The 20966-nt window shown below is 40.0% G+C and overlaps 1 protein-coding gene across 4 annotated transcripts in view; it reads left to right on the top strand.

Moving 5' to 3' along the window:
- Positions 1-20966, top strand: part of WNT7B (Wnt family member 7B) — a 96231-nt gene that overhangs the window by 43691 nt on the left and 31574 nt on the right. For all 4 annotated transcript variants that reach the window (XM_068190461.1, XM_068190460.1, XM_068190462.1 and 1 more), the window contains exon 2: positions 9541-9767. In XM_068190461.1, the coding sequence (XP_068046562.1) occupies positions 9541-9767 (227 nt within the window). The remainder of the gene's footprint in view (positions 1-9540; positions 9768-20966) is intronic.

Raw genomic sequence — 20966 nt, 5'->3', positions numbered from 1 at the left:
ACTATTAATTAAAATTATAGAAAACCTACCAGGTGTAATATTTCTGCACTCTGCATTTCTTAGGCAACTTCCTTAGTGAAACATCTCTACCTTCTTAATTTATTTTGGGATCTGGTGTTTAGCATGAGGTCTTTGTATAGGGTCATATTCTGGTACATTGACTTGGGCTGACTTGCAGTTAACAACAAATTTTCCATGGAAGCAAATAGAACTACATGATCAGGAAAACACAAAGGGTGTCAGCCATACATCTAGCACCTTGAAATCTGTGATAGATCTCTTGTATTTAATAAGGTGGTCCTAAAATAATTTTCCTTCCTAAATTAAGGCTTTGCAAAACCTTAGCTGAGCTATGCAGGTTGAAAGGGACTTTTTGGACACTTTTGTTTGAAGTTGTAGCCAGCCCAGGGAGGTCATTTGAAGCTGGCTCTCCAGCCCCAGCACAACCTCCTGGATGCCAAACCTCTCCTGAGAGCAGAATGCGTACCCTGTGCCAATCTGAGCAACCTGCTCCAGTGGAAAGTGAGGCCCTGGCACTGGGTGCCCAGAGAAGTTGTGGCTGCCCCATCCCTGGAAGTGTCCAAGGCCAGGTTGAATGGGGCTGGGAGCAACTTGGGATAGTGGAAGGTATCCCTGCCTGTGGTAGGGGGTGGCACTGGATGGGCTTTAGGGTCCCTTCCAACCCAAACACTTTGAGGAGCAGAATCTGTTTCTTTTTGAGGTGATGTATCCTCCCTCCTGTCCTTGGTGCTGGAGATGGAGAGTAGTTATACATTCAACCCATGTCTCTGACAGAGGTACCTCTGCACCCCAACCCAGCCTCTTGCAGACACACCACCCATATCTGGTGGGATATTGCAGTTCTCCTGTGAAGGAATAAACTCTGACATGAAATAAAAAAGAAAATTTTAAAACCCCACAGTTTTCCTCATTCTTACCTGTTCATGCTAAACCTGGAGAGGTCCACGGTTTCTGCTTCTGGGACTTTGTGTTTCTTTTCCAGTCTTTCCCACATCTTGAGAACAATGCAAATATGCTCACTGTGAATGAGTGTCCCTCAGCTACTGTAGTTTGAGGGAAAGGTGAAGGTGGGTGAGGAGGAAAAATAACAAGGGCTCAAGGCTTCACAACCAAACTGGAACTATTGTCAAGGCACCAGTGATCTGCCTGGTCCCACTTGGATGGTGCCAAGGATGTGCCCAGTCCGCACACTCACTTCCTCGTCTGCTGCACACCAGAGCAGGAGGAGGTGCCCTTCTGTCTGTCATCCCAGAGCTTCAGCTGTTGTAGAGAAACATAAGAAGAACTTATCCTGCTCCTTGTACCCCATGACAATGGTCTTGTCTGAAGTGAGGCATTTAGAGCAGATGAGAACAGCACACACTGCTGCTTGTTTGAGCAATGCTCCCCTTCTAGATGTAGGAGCCAGTAAGTAAATGTGACAGCACCAAGTCTATGGGTTTTTTGCTTTAATTTTGTTTGTGGATATTACTTAATTCCATATCCTGACTTTTTATGGCCTTAGGAAAGATTTACCATGAAAACAGTGGTGAGGGAAGGAATAAAAGAAATAAATTATGGCTCATCATAGTGTCACATTCAGTGGATAAAAATTCAATGTCACCGACAAAGACAATTTAATTTTTTTCCCTCTGCTGCTAATTCAAGACCAGTTAAGTCTTGTTTTGTGATCATATATCTGTGTGCAAATAGCAGCCCTCAGTGGTCATTTAGTCTGAAGTGCATTATGGGAAGGGTCAATGTGTCCTCTCCACCTTAATAATAAAGGAACGTCTGAGACAACTTTGTATGGCTTTTCAGGGGTACCTCAGAGCTGCATTCAGATTTTGATCCTCCTGATTAGCAGACACTGCAATGGAGTCTCAACATTTTAACACAATATACTAAATTCTCCAACATAATGAATCAGTAGACTTTCAGAATTTATTCTCATTGGTTGCTCAGATCCTGATGAGCTCCTACCTGAACCATGACAACAGTAAAGCCAGCTGACTTCATTTTGAGAAGGAAGAGTCTTCCTCTCTGTAGACCCATTATTACATGCTTTCCTCTTTCAATTTTTGTATCACATCCGTGAAAGCCCTATGCAAACAAAGCAAAAAAATAAGATCTTTCAAAAATGTTTAATGAAAAATATCACAAAGCATATATTTTAAGATAGGTTCCAGTAACAGTCCACCTTTAAGATTTTAAAGCCACAAGGCATACCTGGCATTTTAGAATGAGCTAACCAACGGATAGCTTCTTCTGTGTAGGAGATCTGTGGTAGGACTGTGACAGGCTTTCATCAGGTCTCACAAATCAAGCAATAAGTCTTGGGCTTTGCCTGAAGACTACCTATTTCTTTCTTCCTCTTAATCCATTCTCCAAACAGAACAGATTGAAAAACTGTGTTCAGAGACAAAATATGCACTTCACTTAAGTTTAATTAAGGCTTGGAATTGATAAAGCTTGGAAAATGCCCATATCTATGTATATGTTGTGTGTGCTTGGAGAAAGCTCATTTGTTCTTATTTACTATATGAAAAATATAACAAAACCATGGACTTCACTTATAGAAGTGTGAAATTTTTTCTATGATACTGAACTGTTTCTGCATAGACAAAGAAAATCTGTGAGCTATCTCTTCCAGCCACTTTGGTATCTCAAAGTTGCATTCCATGCCAGGAGAACTGCAATATCCCACTCCAGTTATTCTGCAAGGTAACTTTGCTTTCCACAGTGGTGGGTTGCTGCTCAGCAAACAGCTCTGGGCCTCCTTGTCAGATATTAGTGTGGCTCTTTCTAGTACTAAAGGAAACTAGAAATGGGGTGGAAGGCAAATTATGGTGCTAGACATCACCACCAGTTGTGAGTGCTTAAGGGGCATCTTGGCATTGAGGAATGGACTTTGTTGTTACTGAGGGTGGAAGCTGCTTGGTACTCTGCAAGGTAAGGCATGTGCATGTTTGCAGAACTGGACTGGTAGGTCCTGCTAACACTGTTTATAGAGACAAAAGAAAAAAAACTGTGCGGAACAAAAGTGTTTCAGTTGGATTTCTAAATCTGATAAAGCTCTGTTTATAAAAGGAATCAAATAATTTAATATCAACACCATTTTTCATTAAGCCTATTCAAATAAGTTCAATTGCACCATGTATATCACCACCTTCACCACTGACAAGACCAAAGCAGGAGTATTCCAGCCTTCCATTAAATGCCCAGGAGAATGCTAGAATTGCTACCTTCCTGCAGCTTTCAAACACTGGCCTATCAGTTTCCTGTGGCTTAGCAAACCCAACACTTATTGAAACACAAATTCCTTTGGAATAATTATTTGCCACACTTCAGATATTTTAACACACAATTTTATTTTTATAAATTCTTATATCCACAGGATGTGTTTTCTACCATATAACAAGATGCCCCCAGAGTAAAGTAATTTGAGACAAGAAAGAAAATCCTCATTATACAGTAGTTTGCCATAAAAATTCTGGAGGACAGTGAAAGTCCAATGAAAATGGAAATGTAAATTTGCTACTGTGGCCTTTACAATAGGACACATGAGGCCTGTGAGGCATTTCTGTTCTCCATGAGCCTTTTGTTGATGTAAAGAAGTTGAATACAGGTAAACTACAGATGTAACAGACTTCAAGATATCCTGCTGTTACATATCAAGTGTTGCTTCACTGAAAGATTATTAAAAATTATTGTAGTGGACCAGTCATACAGCAAATAAGATATGTGTCAAAATCAGATTTCTCTTGCTCAGTGAACAGCAAGAATTTGCAGGAGCTGGTGCTGGTTGCTGGTGCCGATCTGTGAATGGCATCCCAGGCAATGCCTCCCCTCCTGCTGAAGCCTAATGATTCACTGCTGGCTTCACAGCAACCATCCCAACGGGCAGGTGGGGGAGGGTGTGATCCAAGGGTTTGCTGGTGTTCCCCCATCACTATGTCACAGAGGAATGGGGGGCATGCCCCCACTCCTCTCTCAAGCAGGCATTTACCCCAAGGCATGCTCTGCCCTTGTGTGAGTCATCCCTCAGCTCACCCATTCCACCGCGTTCATTCCTGGCCATGCCAGCAAGAACACTGCATAGGATATCAGGCACTTTTTTGGGTGAGCTCCTCAAAGAAATCTCTGCCTTTCATTTGGTGGGAATGAACACATCTGTGTGCAGCCGCCAGGTCTGGAGCCCCAGCAGAGGGGAGAGCACCACAGGGCTGAACCACACAGCCTTACTGGGTTTCCGCTTCAATAACACATGTGCCGAACATCGATTTCCCAAAGCCTGGGTGGAAAACAAAACTGAAAGCCTAAACATATGCATATGGCATTCAGAGCCCAGGACACTCCTGCCAATTTCTGCAACTGATATGCACTCAAAATATTTACTTAGGAATTCTTAATTAAGTCAACCATTTAGTAGTGGTGTAAGGTTTCAGACACGTCGCAATATCGCCACAAAATACCTCAGTGGCTCCTGCTAACAAAGAACCCACTATGTGGATTTTTTTGTCAGAGATGGTGGGGTAAGTTTTCGGTACAGTGTGCCAAAAAGCTGCACAACTCCTCTGCTGTTAATGGGGTTCATGTGGCTAAATTCCTTCATTCCTTGCGGAAAACAAACCCCCTGCCCAACAGCAGTTTCAGGTGAATATCAAAAACCAAAGCTAGGGTGGGATCACAGTGACCCTACAGTTGCCTATCCAGGGGCTTGCAGCAAGGCTGCCTCGGTAGGAAGTGCATGTTGTGCTGTTGTGCAGCCAGGAATGAAAGTGAGGGAGGGTGCTGGAGAAGCAGAAGTTCTTGATGCCGGTCCTGGGCTCCAATAAAATGTAATTTGTCCAGAGAGCACAGATTGGCAGAGAATTTTAAAAGCAACTTTTTAGTTTTTTAACCAAAAGGTTAAAATCAACTTAAGTGTTTAATCTGCATCCAATGTGTTGTTGGTTTCATCTCTTATTTTACATCTTTTGTCATGTATTTGTCAGAATGGTATATTAAGCTCCTAGAAGACATCTCAGTACACATCTGTGCCTGTGCATGAGCTTGGGGCCATCGCCAAAGGCTGGTCAGTTACTGCTCTTCTTCTATAAGTAGACAGCTCTGTTTCATAATTTTATCAAAATTCAGATTCTTTTAACAGGAAGAAAATGTAAATGTTTTCTTCTCATGTGCTTGCACAGCTGTCCATTATATGGATATACAACAGATATACTTTATATATTTTCCACTCGTGCAAAGACTCTGTAAACTGCAGTTCACATGATGACCTTCTTATAGGTAAAATTAATCAGAAGTTGCAAGGACACAATAACATTTGAAATCAATGAAATTACTCATGCTCAAGTTAAGTGAATGCTTACTTTTGCAAATATAAAATGGAGACTCAAGCAAGCCAACCAGGAATGAGGAGTACATTTCTCTTCCAAAAAGCAGTTCTAAAAACTCAAGTGGCCTTAATGCTTAATTTCTGAAGCATTTCAAAGACTTTTACTTTAATGACTCTCATAGAATATCTAATAATTTTTATTTCACTTTGTGAAAAGGGAAGCTGGAGTTGCTTAGGCTCTACAGAGGAGATACAACTGTAACAGGAAATACATTTGGAAGGAGAAATTCCACTTTTTGTGACAGGATTCATGTCTTTGCATAAGTAAGCAAGCATTATTTCAGAAAATAAGCTGAGACTTGTCTCCCACCACCATGATTTTCTGCTTGCTGTGACACAGTCCTAGTTATTTTTTCAAATGATAAAAAACCTGATGTTTCAGAACTCTTATGCAGAAACCAAGCCTTTCAAGATCTTGTTCATCAGGTTTTATTTGATGGAAGTTTGAACTGCAAGGTCCTATCCAAGCCCAGATCTGATGGGATTTTTTTTTTTGTTTGTGTGTGGGTTTTTGTTTTTTTTTTTTTTGTTATTGGGTTGTTTGGGTTTTTCCTGTGCTTTTTTTTTTTTGTTGTTGTTGTTGTTGTTTTTCTGTGGGTTTTTGTTGTTGTTGTTTTTAAATTTGAGCATAACTGTTTATAGATACTGCTCAATTTCAGTGCTGGTGTTTCCCTTAGATTAATGGCATAGGCATGAAGAAATGTCAAAGCTCTCCATATGCCAGACACTAGTGCCTATTCCTTAGGAAATGTGCCATTATTCCACTCACTCTGTTTATCTGGATAAGCCATGTGGATGATGTTTAATTGAATAGCCCATGTGGATGACCCAGCAGAACACTCTGAGCCGTGTGGAGACCGTTGTGACGCAGGATGGTTGCAATTACTGTAAACTGCATCAGAAATCAGAACAAAATGCCACACTCAGGAGTTTCTGGTGATAAGAATCAAGGCAATTTGCACCACAAAGAAAGATTAGATGAAAGAAGATGCCAAAATGTGGCATGGAGGATCTGCCTTTTGACAGCTATAAATTGAAACAATCTTCATCTTTGAAAAAAAATAATGCAGCCTTCAACCTGCCAAGGGGCAGGAGCACATCACAACCCTCCCGAATGTGTGATGGATGCACAAACTGAGGGACACCACAAGAAATAGAGGAGAGGAAGCTTGAAATGCTGTTTGGTGCATTTCTTTAATAAAAATAAAGCTTTCCAAAACCTCAGTTTCATGATTCAGCATTTCTTTTGGCAGTGTAACAATTTAAAAGTAGGCTAAACAAGTCTGAGGGAATATGCTGGTAAGTTCAGGCCAGTGAGGGAGAAGTTTCTGGAAGTAATAGAAAAACTAAGACCCCTTCCACTCCCAACAATTGCAGTTTAATTGTTATAATACACTTCACAAGCGCACAATAATTATAATTATAATTATAATTATAACTATAATTATAATTATAATTATAATGACACAAGACCCTCACAATACGTTCTGAAGCAGGTATGACCATGCTTATTTTCTAGATGAATAAGCTGACCCACTGCATTAAAATACTTTGACCAAGGCCTGCTCCAAAAAACAATGGGAGACCAAAGAATATACTCTTAAACCTAATTATGAGAGACCAGTGACATGTATGAAGGAAGCAACTGTACTGAAAATTATAAGTTTAGATGCTGTGGCCAATTCTTGCTTTCCTTTGTTTTGAAAGTTGTAAGGTTTTTGCTGCTCAACTTGAGAATAGTTAATGGAAACTGTGGAAGTCCAGCAGTTAAAAAAAATTATGTCAGAAAGTTATTGCACAGTTTTTTATCAATTCTTTAATTTTTTAAAAAGTATTTATATAACATACAAATAATTTTTATGTGTAAGTTTTGCTATGTGTAAGTTGGTGGCATAGCCTCAGTAAATTGATGACCATCAGGCAGCTACAAGACCAGAACTGTGTGTCTTGTGTATGTGCCAAGCATCAAATGGAATTTTGAATTCCTTGTGCATGTCTCTTTCTTAGGAGTCAAACACAGATTTCCTCAGGGCTAGATTTTCCTGGAAGGGTCAGTGTCTGAAGCAGCAGTGGAAATGGGTTACCAGGTGGGAAGGTCTTGCAGGAAGCCTGAGCACCTGGTCTGTCCCAGGGAACTGGGCAAAGCCAGGTGGAGGGGATGGGGCAAGAATGGGGCACAGCATTTTAGTATCATCAAAGAGTGTATGTTTGTGAATTTGACATATCATCTATTACGGAAAAATGCTTTCCTCTGTATTTTACTGCAGTATTTGCAGAATCTCCATCCTACTTTGTGTGGAAAGTCAGACAGAGAAAAGCTCTATGACCTTTCAAAGAAAATAACACTTTTACTTTTCAATATTGAAGAGTGTGTGATTAAAAAAAAAAAAGAGAGAAAAAGAAATACTGGAAATACTGATACTTTCTTCTGTGATATTCATTAGCTTTTGAAGCCATAACATAAAGGTCATAAGCCACTATAGAGAGAATCTTATCCTTATATCAAACATAATACTTTTTTTTAGTTTTTTAAGATTATCACATCTTTTGGAAAGTCCTAATTTAAAGACATCACTATTTTTTTTTTTAATTTTAATGAGGAGAAACACTTTTTGCCAGGAAAAAACTCCTTAGCTCAAAACCTGCATGAATCTCAGGGACTCTCTGGTTCCAGGTGATGCTCCAGCTTTGTTGCTCAGCATCTAGAGGAACACAAATTAAAACTGCAGGTCTGAGCACTCCTGCTCCAACACACTGGGAGTGGTCAGACTGCAACTACCTTTTGTTCTTACTTCTGTTTAATAGGCAGAACAACAGGGGATGCACGTGCTGTGTGATACCTTATTTCTATATCCATAACCCCCCTCTGCCGCCATAAATAAAAACCCACAATTATGAATTTCTCATGGACTGTTAACTTTGGAAAAGATGCAAAAATACCTACTAAAGGCTGAGTGGATCATCATGGAATTTTCATCCCACAGGAATAGCAGTATTTCATTTTGGCCAGGGAAGATCTCTCAATTTCACCCTCCTTGCTCTGGCTTTACTGTATCTTATTGAAATTATAAAATTAAACACTCTGATTTTATTGAAATGCAGCATTTATGTAATTTTGCAGTTACCTTGTGATGAAGTTGACAAATCCTTATATAATTCTTTAATTTTGTTAAGTCACCATTTCCCCAAGGGAGCATTTTCAGTGGGAAATTTTTAACACTTAAATGAAAGGCCTAGGCTGCTGTTCAAGGTGGGAAGTAAAATCATGGGGCAGTCAGTGTGCTTGTCCAGAGCCAGCTGACGCATCTCCATGGGCCTGGCAGGTACTCAGTAGATGTGACCAGAGGCATCATTGAACCTATGTTGTCCTATTTTTTTCAAAATATTACCATTTAAAATGTAGACTGTAAAGATGTTGAAAATGTGCCTGTGAAGATGTTGAAAAGTGAGCTGAAAAATGAAAAATAAATGTGCTCAAGTTAAAACATATGGCAGGTGCAAGTTATATGCAAACTTCATAATGAATTCTGAAAATATACTTGAAGAATGAGAACTGCAAATGTTTCTAGCCTGGATGGCACATATTAAGGATAACTCCTATGTGCTCCATGATGTTTGCCAGATCTAAAAGCACAGTTATGCTGGTGGACTTCATTAGTCATTCAATACTCTGAGCATAATAATGGGCAAGAGTGTTGGTAGTGTCAAGTCATTTTCTAAATTGTGCTTAACAGTTTCAAATGAGGGGTGAATGAACTGGCTGCAGTAACTAAAACACTAATTCTGAACCTGCAGTCAAAGTAGACATGAGTTTCAGAGATTTTGTGGAGGATTGCTTATCACTATATTTCGATTTTAAGTAAGTCTTTCTTTCCACATCTTACAAGCTGATGTCTCTGTGTAGGACTGGAAACAGAAGTGCCAAAATTCAATTTCTTTGTTTCTTCTGGCATAAACCAGATCAGGAATTACTGCAAGATTTCCAGGCTGCTATACCAGACCAGAGACACTGTACCAAGTCGGCATAATTACAGGAACTCAACCTCCCACACTTCCCCTTTTGCACAGCACCTTGCCAGCCACACAGCAACACCTGGTCACCTCAATTTGGTTATAACGTGTCTTTCTGCTTTTTTCTTCAGAGCTTTGTCATCCGTGGTGGCTTTAGGAGCTAATATAATCTGCAACAAAATCCCAGGCCTGGCCCCTCGGCAGCGCGCAATCTGCCAGAGCCGCCCTGATGCCATCATTGTGATCGGGGAAGGGGCACAAATGGGAATCAATGAGTGCCAGTACCAGTTTCGGTACGGGAGGTGGAACTGCTCTGCGCTGGGAGAGAAAACAGTCTTTGGACAAGAGCTTCGAGTAGGTAAGGGTGTCTCTGCTACGGTGCTGTAGGGACCTGTTTGGGATGGTTTTCTCTTACCTTTCTTGCTATGGTCCTGCAAAGATTTATCACCCTCAGAGTTCAACAGTGATGCTTCCAGAAAAATTGTGTGTTTCCACTCAGTGAATAGTAACTGGCAAGAGACATGGAATCTTCAGTGATCTGTAGATGAAGTCATTCATATCTGTGCAACTTCAGATCCAGCAATGGCCTCAGTGCCTGCCCAGCCATCCAAGGTCACAGCCCATGAAAAGAGTATTTCCAATTGTTGTCTTGTTACACGTTGTCACGGTAACTGTGGTGAATATTATGGCCAATCAAAAATTAACTAAAAGCAGCTCAGACAAATCCCTCTGCAGACTTCCCAGAAGCTTAAGTAATGGGAGAATCCCAAACAATTGATGGAAGTACTGTGCAATCAACACTGGCCTTCCAATATGTGGCAATGATACATTTTAGTGTTTCTATCAAACTGCAAAGAAAATACTACAAGTGATTTGAGGCAGGAAACATATTCAAAGAAAATAATACATGGCCTTGGTCTGACAAGCTGCTAGCTGGCAGAAGTTAAATCAATATCTTTTCATTTACCCTATGCTGCTATTATTTCACAGGGGAGATTATGTAAATCTTTTTCCAGCACTGAGGTCACTATTTTCCTCATCACCCAGCTGGGTATCCTTAACTTATTCCTGACGTTTTCTCTCTCTCCCAAGGACTGCCCGCTCTCCTGTCTACCGCTCTGGGTTGGGATAACTTGTTGTACTGTGTGGCTCTCTCAAGAAAGAGCACTAAAGTGATACCATCCAGCTTCTCAGTGGGGTTGGAGCCTGTTCTCCTTGTGTCCCATTTTTCTTTGGGTGACACCTCTTACATTCAATGGTTTGGGTGAATCTTGTGCTTCCAATACAGCTGAGTGTGGTCAGACATAAGATCTCATTAAAACTGTATGAAAAAAGGCTTAACATTTAATTTCATCTGTGCAAAGAGGTGTTGACTCACATGGTGCTTTGGTTGTTAGTGGCGGTCAAGGTGTCAGGGTTTTTTAATGACACCGTTGTGAAATGAATGCCAAAAACTGAAGTATGTTTGGGTCAGAAAGGGAACTGAATATTTTTTGAAAGAATATCCAAATCTGAGAGTTGAGCTGAGGTCTGAGTTCTTTAGGGACACAGTGGTTCAGCTGTAAAGTGTTGTTAGGGAATAAATCCATTAGCATTGGGCAATTGACTTACATTTGCAGGGGGTCTGTCATATTCTGTGAGCTTTACATTACATTCTCAAGGCATCATATTCAGGAATTAATCTAAATTTTGACTTCTACCTTCAAATTTAAATGAACCAGAAAAAAAATCTAGTCACTCGTCTTCACTGTTAGAAGCATGGTCTGGTCCTCCTTGGTTTGTTTGCTTTCAGTTGGTAATCAGAATTACGTTGCTGTAAGAAAATACACATCTGCCAAGCATTCTGTACTTCTTCATGCTCTGTTTTCATCTGCCAAAGCTTGCAGGCATGCCCTGACCTTAGATATGTGAGTTGTCTTACTTTCTGTGAGATCTCTTATGGCCTGAGAAGGGCTGCTCTGGAGGGTTGTACCAGAGTGGATGTCATCACAAAGCTTTCCAGTGAAAAGGCTTTCACCATTTCTGCTCTCCTCTTCAAGCTGAGAATCATGTGCTGCCTCATCATCTTCATCACTGTGCTTGTGGGTAACAATCCTCTTCACCAGAGAGACTCCTTTCATCCTCCAAAACTTTGCAAGTGAGGGCTGTTCAAATGCCTAAAGAAGACAAGTTGTTGTTGTGCTTTCGACCTCAATGTTTCTTTGCAAAGTAAGAGGTACAAGGAACAGAAATTATTTGTCATTAGGATGGACCAGCTATCAGGCTGGTCAAACTATACAAAGATGGAAAAAAACAGGGTTTTCTTGAGCCACTGTTCAAGACATATTTGCCAAAATGTTTACCAGATTCTTGACCTCTTCGCTGAAGCTGGGTGGTTTCTTGCAAGTCTGAAATGACTGATGTGGAATTTCGTGGGTTCTTTTATGGATTAAACCAAACATAGATGAAACTTGGCTGTTACAGCTGAGTTCTGCTTTGACATTTGTTGGGTGTGAAACCACACAGACTCTAACAGTTGCAGAAGGTTTATGTGACCCCTTCCAGCCGAGCCAGATGAGTTCCATGCAGATCTATAAAGAATCCCATAATCCACAAGTCTTTATTTTTTTTATTATTGGAGTAGCACCCAAAGATGATGAGGTCAGTACCTAGGAAAAGGATAAGGTTTAGGAAGCAGTGTTATTACATTAGGAAGGGGGGAAGAGGTAAAAAATGGACAAAGATTTAAAACCCCAGCTACTTAAAAGTGCAAGATATTCTAAGCACAATATTCACATGTGTAACTAAACACATGTGGTATTCACATGCCCTCTGAACAGAGAGAGACTTAGCTTTCTCAGGATTTCTCCTGAGAGAAACTGTGAGAGAAGCAGAGAAAAGAGAACCAAAACAATTCTTATCTCATTTGCTGCTCCTGTGTTTGTGCCCATGTGGAATGTGGTATGGAGATTGTTTACCCGAGGTGATTGCTTGATTGGATTCTGGTGATGGTTTTTTGGATTCGTTGACCAACTGGATCCATGTGTGTGTCAGGACTCTCTGAAGAGTGTCACGGGTTTTTCTTATTAGTGATATAGTTAGTTAGTAATAGTTCTTGTTAGAGTAATAAAGTGTAATATAGTGTAATATAGTATAATGAAATAATTAATTAGCCTTCTGAAATCGTTGGAGTCCTGCACATCATTCTTCCCACGTGTCGGGCAACCCAGCACTGATGAACACACCTGTGTCTGACACAGAAACACTAAACCAGCCATTTGGCTCTTCCTGAACACACTGAAGAAAGGACTAACACGAAAAAAAGACAGGCGTGTTTTTCACTTCACCCCAAAGGAAAGCTTTGTCCCAGAGCCCCTTGGGGAGATGAACACTGAAGGTGAATTATTCAGGTCTCAGGGTAGAAGGGAAAGTAAGCAGTGATGACATATTAATTGCTCTCTTGCTGTGTGGGAAGGAGAGGACCTACTCTTTAGCCACTGATCAAGACTCTACCACCACACTGACAAGTAGAGAATTAGGGTTATTTTAATTTGTATTTTGATGCAACACTCCCCCTTCAAAATTCAAAGCAAACACTCAGACTCACCCAACATGAGATTCCTCCAACAGATGTACATCTGTTTCTACCATCACCTCTTGGGTGCCTTTATAGTTCTAACTATGCATGTTTTCCACCCGCCACCAAGCCAGAGGACATGACACAGGGACACATGTCCCCTCTTGTGATTTCTAGGGATACTACTGTGCCAGGAGAAGTCCTCAGTTTATTAGCTAAGTTCTAGGATGGATCAGTGAGGAGTTATTTATTCAAAGAGGTACTTCAGTGAATGAGGCCTGCATCACCAATACAGTATGTGGAATCTATATTAAAAACAATTGAAGTAGTCCAGAGGATGGAATAACAATTGTAGAAATCATGGAGCATTCGTGTTGGTGTGAAAGATTTATAGCAGCCAGACATAAAAGTGACAGAGAAATCTAAATTACTAGCATGAACAAAGGCTGTAGCATGGGATGAATTTGCCAAGCATTGTGTATGCACAGCTTATTTTGATATATTTGTAGCTGGGAACTCTTCCATAGTCATGTCATCCCCAAAGAAAGTCAGTCCTGCACTTACTTTACTCATGCTGTCCTTGTACATTTTTGTATTTGTCACCTTCCTGTGCTCATCCATAGTTCTCAGGCCAGCTTCTCACATACTCTTCTGTACTCTCCATTCATTCTTCTTGCTTTAAACCTCTTTAAAGATTGCCTTTTAAACAAATGAATTCAAAAATTAAAAATTAGATATTTTTAAACTAATTAAAAAATAATTATACATCAAATGTTATTACTGGTAATCACTGTTGAAAGATAATTGCCCTTCTAACATTTTAAAAGTGAGGACCCTGATCTGGAAAAGTAAAGCCTCTGGTCCTATCAGATTATTGATACAAGACAGCTCCAGCACTAGGTCTCTATTCCCCCAAATGATGGGCAGAGCAATTTGTCACTTACATGCCTCTGAAAGCTGCAGATCATTAACAGCATTGAAAGCAAAGAACTCCCCCCAGAAAAGGAAGCAGTGCAGGCTCTGTAGTATGAAGTCTGAATCAATAACAGAAATGAAACCTACTGTTGTTCTTTGACAGTGGATTATTCTGGCTAATTATTTGTGCATTGACCGTTTCCACTGGAATCCTTTAAACTGAAGTGCTTATGAAAAGGCAGCTCTTACCAGTGCTAAATCCAGGGGAAAACTGAGCTGTTTTGGTGTTTTGAAAAATATATCGGTCAAGATATCCAAAGTGATCTGTACCTGTCTTCTTTCTCAGACTCATGATGTGGAAAATGAGCATGATTTACCAATATATGGCTGTGTCCCTGGTGCAGTGATTTGGAATATCATTAAATTGGACACCTAACAGAGAAATATTAACAAGTAGGCCAAACCCAAGGGAGTTCTGCAGCTGGGCTTTTTTTTTTTTTTTTTTTAATGCCTTACCCTTTGTTTTGATCTGTAGTTTTCTGTGTGTTGAAAGGATGCATCTGAAAGGAAGTTACAGCTCTGCTTGCCACTTGCCAGGGGAGGTTTAGGAGAAGAACATCTTAGGAAGTTTCCTGTCTCTTTCCATTCACTTAACTTTTGATCCACTCTCCAGGCAGAAAGGGGGAGGGATAGAAGAAAAACCCTACAGTTTAAGCAACAAACAAAATCTGTGCATGGATTTTATTAACTCCCAGGTGAAGAAGACTTTTGGCAAACACAATCAGAACATAAACTTCAATGTCACAGCTCTCTACAAGCATGCACTTGTACATGTGCACACACAAACTGGGAAGAGGATGGATAATTCCAAACAGAAGACTGGGAAAGGGAGGGGGACAACTTCTGGAGGAGAGATACTCATAAATAACTGTGATTCTTGCTCTCTTTGTAGTGGAAACAGGTAACATTCTCAGTCCTCTCTTGATCCCATGTTTCAGCTGCAGGCCTGAAAAAACTTTGGAATTGGGCATGAAAAATATCTAAGTGATGGCGTCATGGAGGAGCAGTTGGCATCTTATCGTACGTGCTGAGGGGGTGTCAGCCAGTAAATTATTCTTTGTTCAGGCCATATATAGGCTTAATTAAATTTGGATTCCACATATAAATCCAGTCATTTTTATTCTGGGCTGTGATGATGGTTAACCGAGATGCCAAATGTTCATAAAAACTTCCTACCAAAAATGGGAGGAGTAGAGAGGCTCATTATTCTCCAGAAATGGATATTTCGGTCCAAGCAGATGGATTAATCTAGCACAGTAGTGTCTAGTGTGGTATGAGTTGGCCAACTTGGAAAGCTTGGCTTTCAGTGTGAGCAGAAATCTTGCAATGCATGAAGACAGGCGGCATTCTTAGGAATGCTTTACAACCATAGCTGTGCTTTAATGCTATCAGCAAGTCAATAAAGGGAACCATAAATGAATCCAGACAGTTTGCTAAAGTAAGTACATTTCTAGTTCACTTTTTGCCTTTATTTTCTCCTGCCATTTCTTTCTCTGCTACTTTAAGTTCTCATTTTCATTTTTTTAAAATCAATTTATGTTTTTTGTTATGTTTGTTAAGGCTTAGTAATATTCATATATCAGGTTGACTGTATGTTTATTATTCTAACATCTGTGTATTTATTATGGGAAAATCTATCTTTACGAACTTGCACTATATCCAATAAAAACAATATGGGGGAAAAAAGGAATTGTACAGCTGGAAACAATTTGGAGGAGGAAAATGAGTTGAAATTAGATTATTTTAAATATGATACAGAGCAGGGTACACACTTTACCAACGGAAAGGCAGTAATTATCTTTGTCATAGCAGTAGGTGCTATGATTGGTTTAGGCATTTGTCAGCTATGAGAACCTCAATTGCACAGTGGCTTTTGGACCTAATGTGGAAAAATTTGGGATTTTTTGTTGTTGTCGTATAGCATGGGCCCAGACAAGCATTTGAGCATTCAAGCAACAGAGCAGAAATAAATTTGTTTTCAGTAATTTGAACTGGATTTCTCCATTGGTGCTAGGATATAGTATAAACCTTCCAGTGTGAGGGGTGTCTTCTCAGGGCATACCATCAGCTTTCAGCTCCTAGTACAGTGGGCTGTCTGGGATTCCAGGAGAGAGGTGCATAGGATGCATTCAATCGGCTACAATCTGTCCTGAGGATGTGTGCAGCTCCAGAAAATAATGTAGGACCAATACAAACTGTGTCTTTATTGCTCATGTAGCCAACTTGGAGTGATTGCTGGTGTCCATTTCGCAAGATGCCATGTGGAGTCATTGCATTTGCCCGTTTGATTTAGTTAAACTATGAATACCATGGCAAATTTAATGATCTGTGGCTTAAGCAAGCATAACTCTTAATCGAAGCACAGTGGTGCATAACAAGATGTATATTTCTTGGTTATTTTTTCTCATTATTAGCCTGAATAAAAAAAAATAAATAAAAATACATGCATGATGAACCTCCACCCCTAGCAGCAAGGTAAGTGGCTGGCAGGTAGAGGCAGGCAGTAAAGAGATAAAACCTCCAAAATCTGTGGAATTCCTCCGCGTGTTCATTTTGCAGGAAAGATTTACCACCCTGCAAACAGTCATTGCAAAGCTTCCTCTTAAAATGTCTCAGACAGAACCTTTATTTTCACAACTGGCATGTTGTTGCTGGAAGAAGAAACTAAAATATCTTTAACCTTAAGAATTTCCAGTCTATTTGTTTTCACTTATTAGCTATATATTACTGCAGAAGGATTCTGGTGTGTCAGTGGCTATCCCACAAGTTGCCTTAGAGAGGTAGAAAGGCCATGCTGGAGCAAAGCTGAGCTGCTCCACCCAAAGCCCTGTGTGCTGGTCTGAGCTACGCTACAGGCAGTGAGAGAAGTCCTCAAAGGCAGGCTGCCTTAGCAGAAGAGTTTCCACAGTGCACTTCATCTCAGCTGAAAGCCAAGCACTGGGGAAAAGGTGTGATAATGTAGCAATAACAAGGCAAAGTGTGTGAGAGGGCATTTCAGTTTGTATTATCATCTTTGGGGGAAATCGAGGAGTCGATTCAAACTGTTCATACTTTCTTACTGTAGAAGGTTGGATAAGCTTTTCACTATCACAAGTAACAAACTAAGGCAGTAACCCAAACCAGAATAAGAAAATAAACCCTCCCAACTGGCGGTAGCTGAGGTTGTGAAGGAGCAGTAAAAAAGTTATGAAACCCTTAAGGTGCTATGAATTTGTACTTTTTTAACTGAGGAGACAGGTTACTGTGGGAGTGGTAGGTTCAGACTCTTAATGTCTGTCACTTGGATGTTTTCAGAAAAAGAAAAAAATATTTTTATTTTAAGAAAGCACTGTTGTTTTAAAGGAACATCCTATTTTGACAGGATGGAGGATTCCCAGCTTGGTGAATCAATTTAAACATTTGTGGGTGATAATTTCTCTGTGCTTTAAAAATTTCTTAGCTGTCAGAACCTCAAAATTATTCAGGGAAGCCTTAGAAATGTTTTCAAAATACATTGTAAATCGTAGAGGAAAAGACAAACATAAATGGACAGTACCATTTGTAAATTATGAGTTGTCCGAAATAAATTTTGTTTTACTTTACTAGAAAAATTATCAGTTTGCCACATTAATTTTATAATCTTTATTTCTTTGTCTCCCTATAAAAGAAATAAAAGCATATATAGTCTGCAGCATATGATAATTTCCAGCCATGAACAGACAGATGTTTATATAGCTCAATTTATCTTCTCCATTTCCTTGTCTTTTTGTAAGGTTTTACTGTTTAGTTCAAGTATAGCTCAATTGTATTTTCTCTTCCCTCAAGGGTCATGTGTGTGAAGAACAATATAAATTCTCTTAAATTAAAATGTTCTTGTTGCCATTTAAATATTTACCTATTTGGCAGCAGACTTTCTTTTAAAGGCAGGTATCTTTATTCCAAACACAGCATTAATATGGTAATACAATTACTTGGTGAACTGTGTGTGGCTTGCAGCTGGATGAGGAATGATGGTTACTGATCTGAATGAAATCTGGAATTTCCATTCTAAGGAAAGGGCTTTTTGTTTCATTCTGTTTCATATAAAAGTGAAGATTTTCTTGGAACAGGTGCTTTTCTGTAGACATTTTCAAATTTAAATACACTGACATACCTGACTGTGAGCAATTCCGTTTTTGTTTTCAGAGCACTAAATTTTAAATTTGTTCCATGCATTGATGTAAATTAATGCCAAGAGCTGAAAGTTGGGAGACAAGTCTCTGGATCTCCTGAAATCTGCTCTCACATGGTTCCATGGGTATTCTGGGATGTAAGGGCCCATAACACTGCACAGTGTGGTAGGAAACATCATATAGCACAACACACTGTCTTCCTGTGACCCTAAACCTCAGATCTCTTGAAAAACCAATGGACTGACATGGGGATGGGGTTTAACACATTGTTTCCATGGCTCAAAATTAAATGGAACTTTTATTGTATGGAATTGCTCCATCTAAGTGTCAGTATGGAAAATAAACATTTTTTGGGGGAGACGGGAGGGTACTCAAAAGTTTTGTCATTTGATCATCCTACTTGTGTACTTAGGTGTAGCGTAAAGGGGGCAGGATGGGGCCTTGGGGCTTTGATGATCATTTCCTGCCCAGCACTGGCCAGAACAAAATCCTCCTTTTGTCTTTTAGCTTTTCTTTTGCTATACAGGGTAACATTTACCATATTGCTTTTCTGGTTTCCCTAGGGATGAGTCAGTCAGAAGTCCTGTGGAAAAGATAGTATACAAATTCTAGGCTATGGTTTAGTTGAATACTGTACCAAAGTATGAACACAGGGCTAACTTCACATAACAGCTTTAAGCTTGGCATTTCCTCACTTCCAAGTGCCTCCAAGGAACATTAATGTTCATTTAGTGTCATTTTTTAATATCACTTTCAAAAAAAAATTGCTGAGTACAAATGTTCCATAGCATGCTGACTCATTAGTTACTTCAGCATCCCAGTCCTATTGGTCAATGACTTAGAACATAATGCACGCTTAAGCCAGGAAGGCAAATGACATTGAAAGTCAAATAAAGAGGGACTGGGCTTCATCCAAAAGGACAGGGGCCAAGTTCTTGTCCTATTACTGTCGGTAGAAATTTTGCCACTGGTTTCACCAGAACCATCAAAAAGTCTCCTGGCTTTTGGTCATGAGCAGAACTTGAAATTGAAATTGAATTTCATAGAGGGACTCAGCTAAACCCCAATTAGTTAAATGGCAACCAACCATACAACATTTGACTTTTAAGTACAGAGCAACTTTGCAAACAGGCAGGTGCTGCCAAACTTTGCCACTGCAGGGGAAGTTCTTTATGGAGGGTGACAGGGAGTGCAGGACAGCACCTTCTGGTGTGTGATGCCTTAATAACTTAGGGTTCTAATGACTTTGGAGATTCCCTGAGCTTTACTACTGTGGTTAAGTGTGTTGTCAAAATCTCTTCCCTAGAATTACAGATGATAGGTTTGGTCATCTAGTCCAACATCTACGCCAAGCAGGACAGGCTAACATAACATTAGACTTCAGAGTTACATGTGTAGCAGCATCCCTCCCTTTCCTCCTCTGTTATTAGGGATATGTTCTGTTTGGTGAACTGTGTGTTTCTAAATTGAAAAGCTTGAAATGCAGAGAGAGGCATGTACAAACATTACAAAAAACACAGCATTTGTTATCTGCACATTTTGGTTTGCAAACAAATATTTTAGCATTCAGGATTAGATCAGTGATCCATGCAGTTTGCCATCGTGCCTCCAGTCATGAGCAATTTCTTTTCCTAACAAAGTGGCTGGTGTATTGCAAAATATTACATCTGACAAATACCTCATTTTCTAATTGACAAAATTTCCTTCGTGCGTATCATGCCTGACCTTTTAGCATTGGATTAAATTGTGCATGACTGTAGTTTATTTCTTACTGATGTTCATACTGTGAAGAATAATATTATAGTTACTGATAGAAGAGGAAAATTAAAAAAAGAAATCAAGCAAGCAAGCAAGAGGACTCTCTAATCTATTATTTGGAGACTCGAAAAAGTGAATCTAGCATTCTAAGGTAGTCATTCTCTCAGTATTCAAACTGGGAACTGACTCCAGCCATGCTTTTCTTACCCAATACATGCTTAACTTTAAACCCTCCATAGTAAGTGCTATAAAAGAGGCTTTGAAAGCCTCTTTTTAAAGGCAGAACCAAGTGGCTTGCAGAATATAGAAGTCATAGTGAAAGCCAGCATGCAAGATCAAGCCAATGATGGGTCCTTCTTCTCATCCCAGACCCACCTGGAGTGGATCCAGGAGACTACTTTTAGCCACAAGTGTAGTTTGTTGCTATCTATAATGCTCTCTCCACTGCAGAGGTTCAAACTCCTATTCTGGGATTGTGTGAGAGGGATGATTCCTAAGACTTAGCCTAAGACTTAGGTGTTAGTTAAATGGGCTTGAATTACTGATGTGTCTTTTTGGTTTGCTCACACCCCAGAAAGCTCACTGGTGCACTGGGAAAAGGCTCTGCTATCTGTAGATGGAAGCTCAGCAGACATGCACGGAACTGCATGTAGACTTTACAGCTTTATTCACGTTGCTAAAACGAAAAAATTTGCTCATGGATCATTATTTCTACCTGTTCACTCATTTCTTCACCAAAATGTGGAAACTCATATTCTGTCTGATTCAGCCTCCAGCCATCTTGTTCAGAAGAGATCTCCGTTTTAAGTCCCATCAGACACGGTCAGTGCAACCTTGCGGTTCCTGAGGGGAATGGCACAAGAGGTAGAAGTGGTTTCTCTCTGCTGCTGAATTAAAGGGCTTCAGACAGCAAAGGCAGAAAAATGAGGAGCCCCTCCCTCACTTTTCTTTGGCCCAGTTTCACATCACACAGCTCCAGGCATTTTCTTGAGATGTCTGAGATAGGAACCTAGTCAGGCTGTTTTCCTTGTATGGTCAAAGAACAGGGAGAAACACTTCCAGAGGGTGATTTGCATCTTAATTTGACTGCACAATGGTCCCTATTGCCTATCCCGGG

Source organism: Anomalospiza imberbis, chromosome 5, assembly GCF_031753505.1.
Source record: "Anomalospiza imberbis isolate Cuckoo-Finch-1a 21T00152 chromosome 5, ASM3175350v1, whole genome shotgun sequence".
In the NCBI taxonomy this organism is placed as follows: Eukaryota; Metazoa; Chordata; class Aves; order Passeriformes; family Viduidae; genus Anomalospiza; species Anomalospiza imberbis.
The sequence above is the reverse complement of the archived record's forward strand: the minus strand, read 5'-3'. Positions and strand labels throughout refer to the sequence as shown.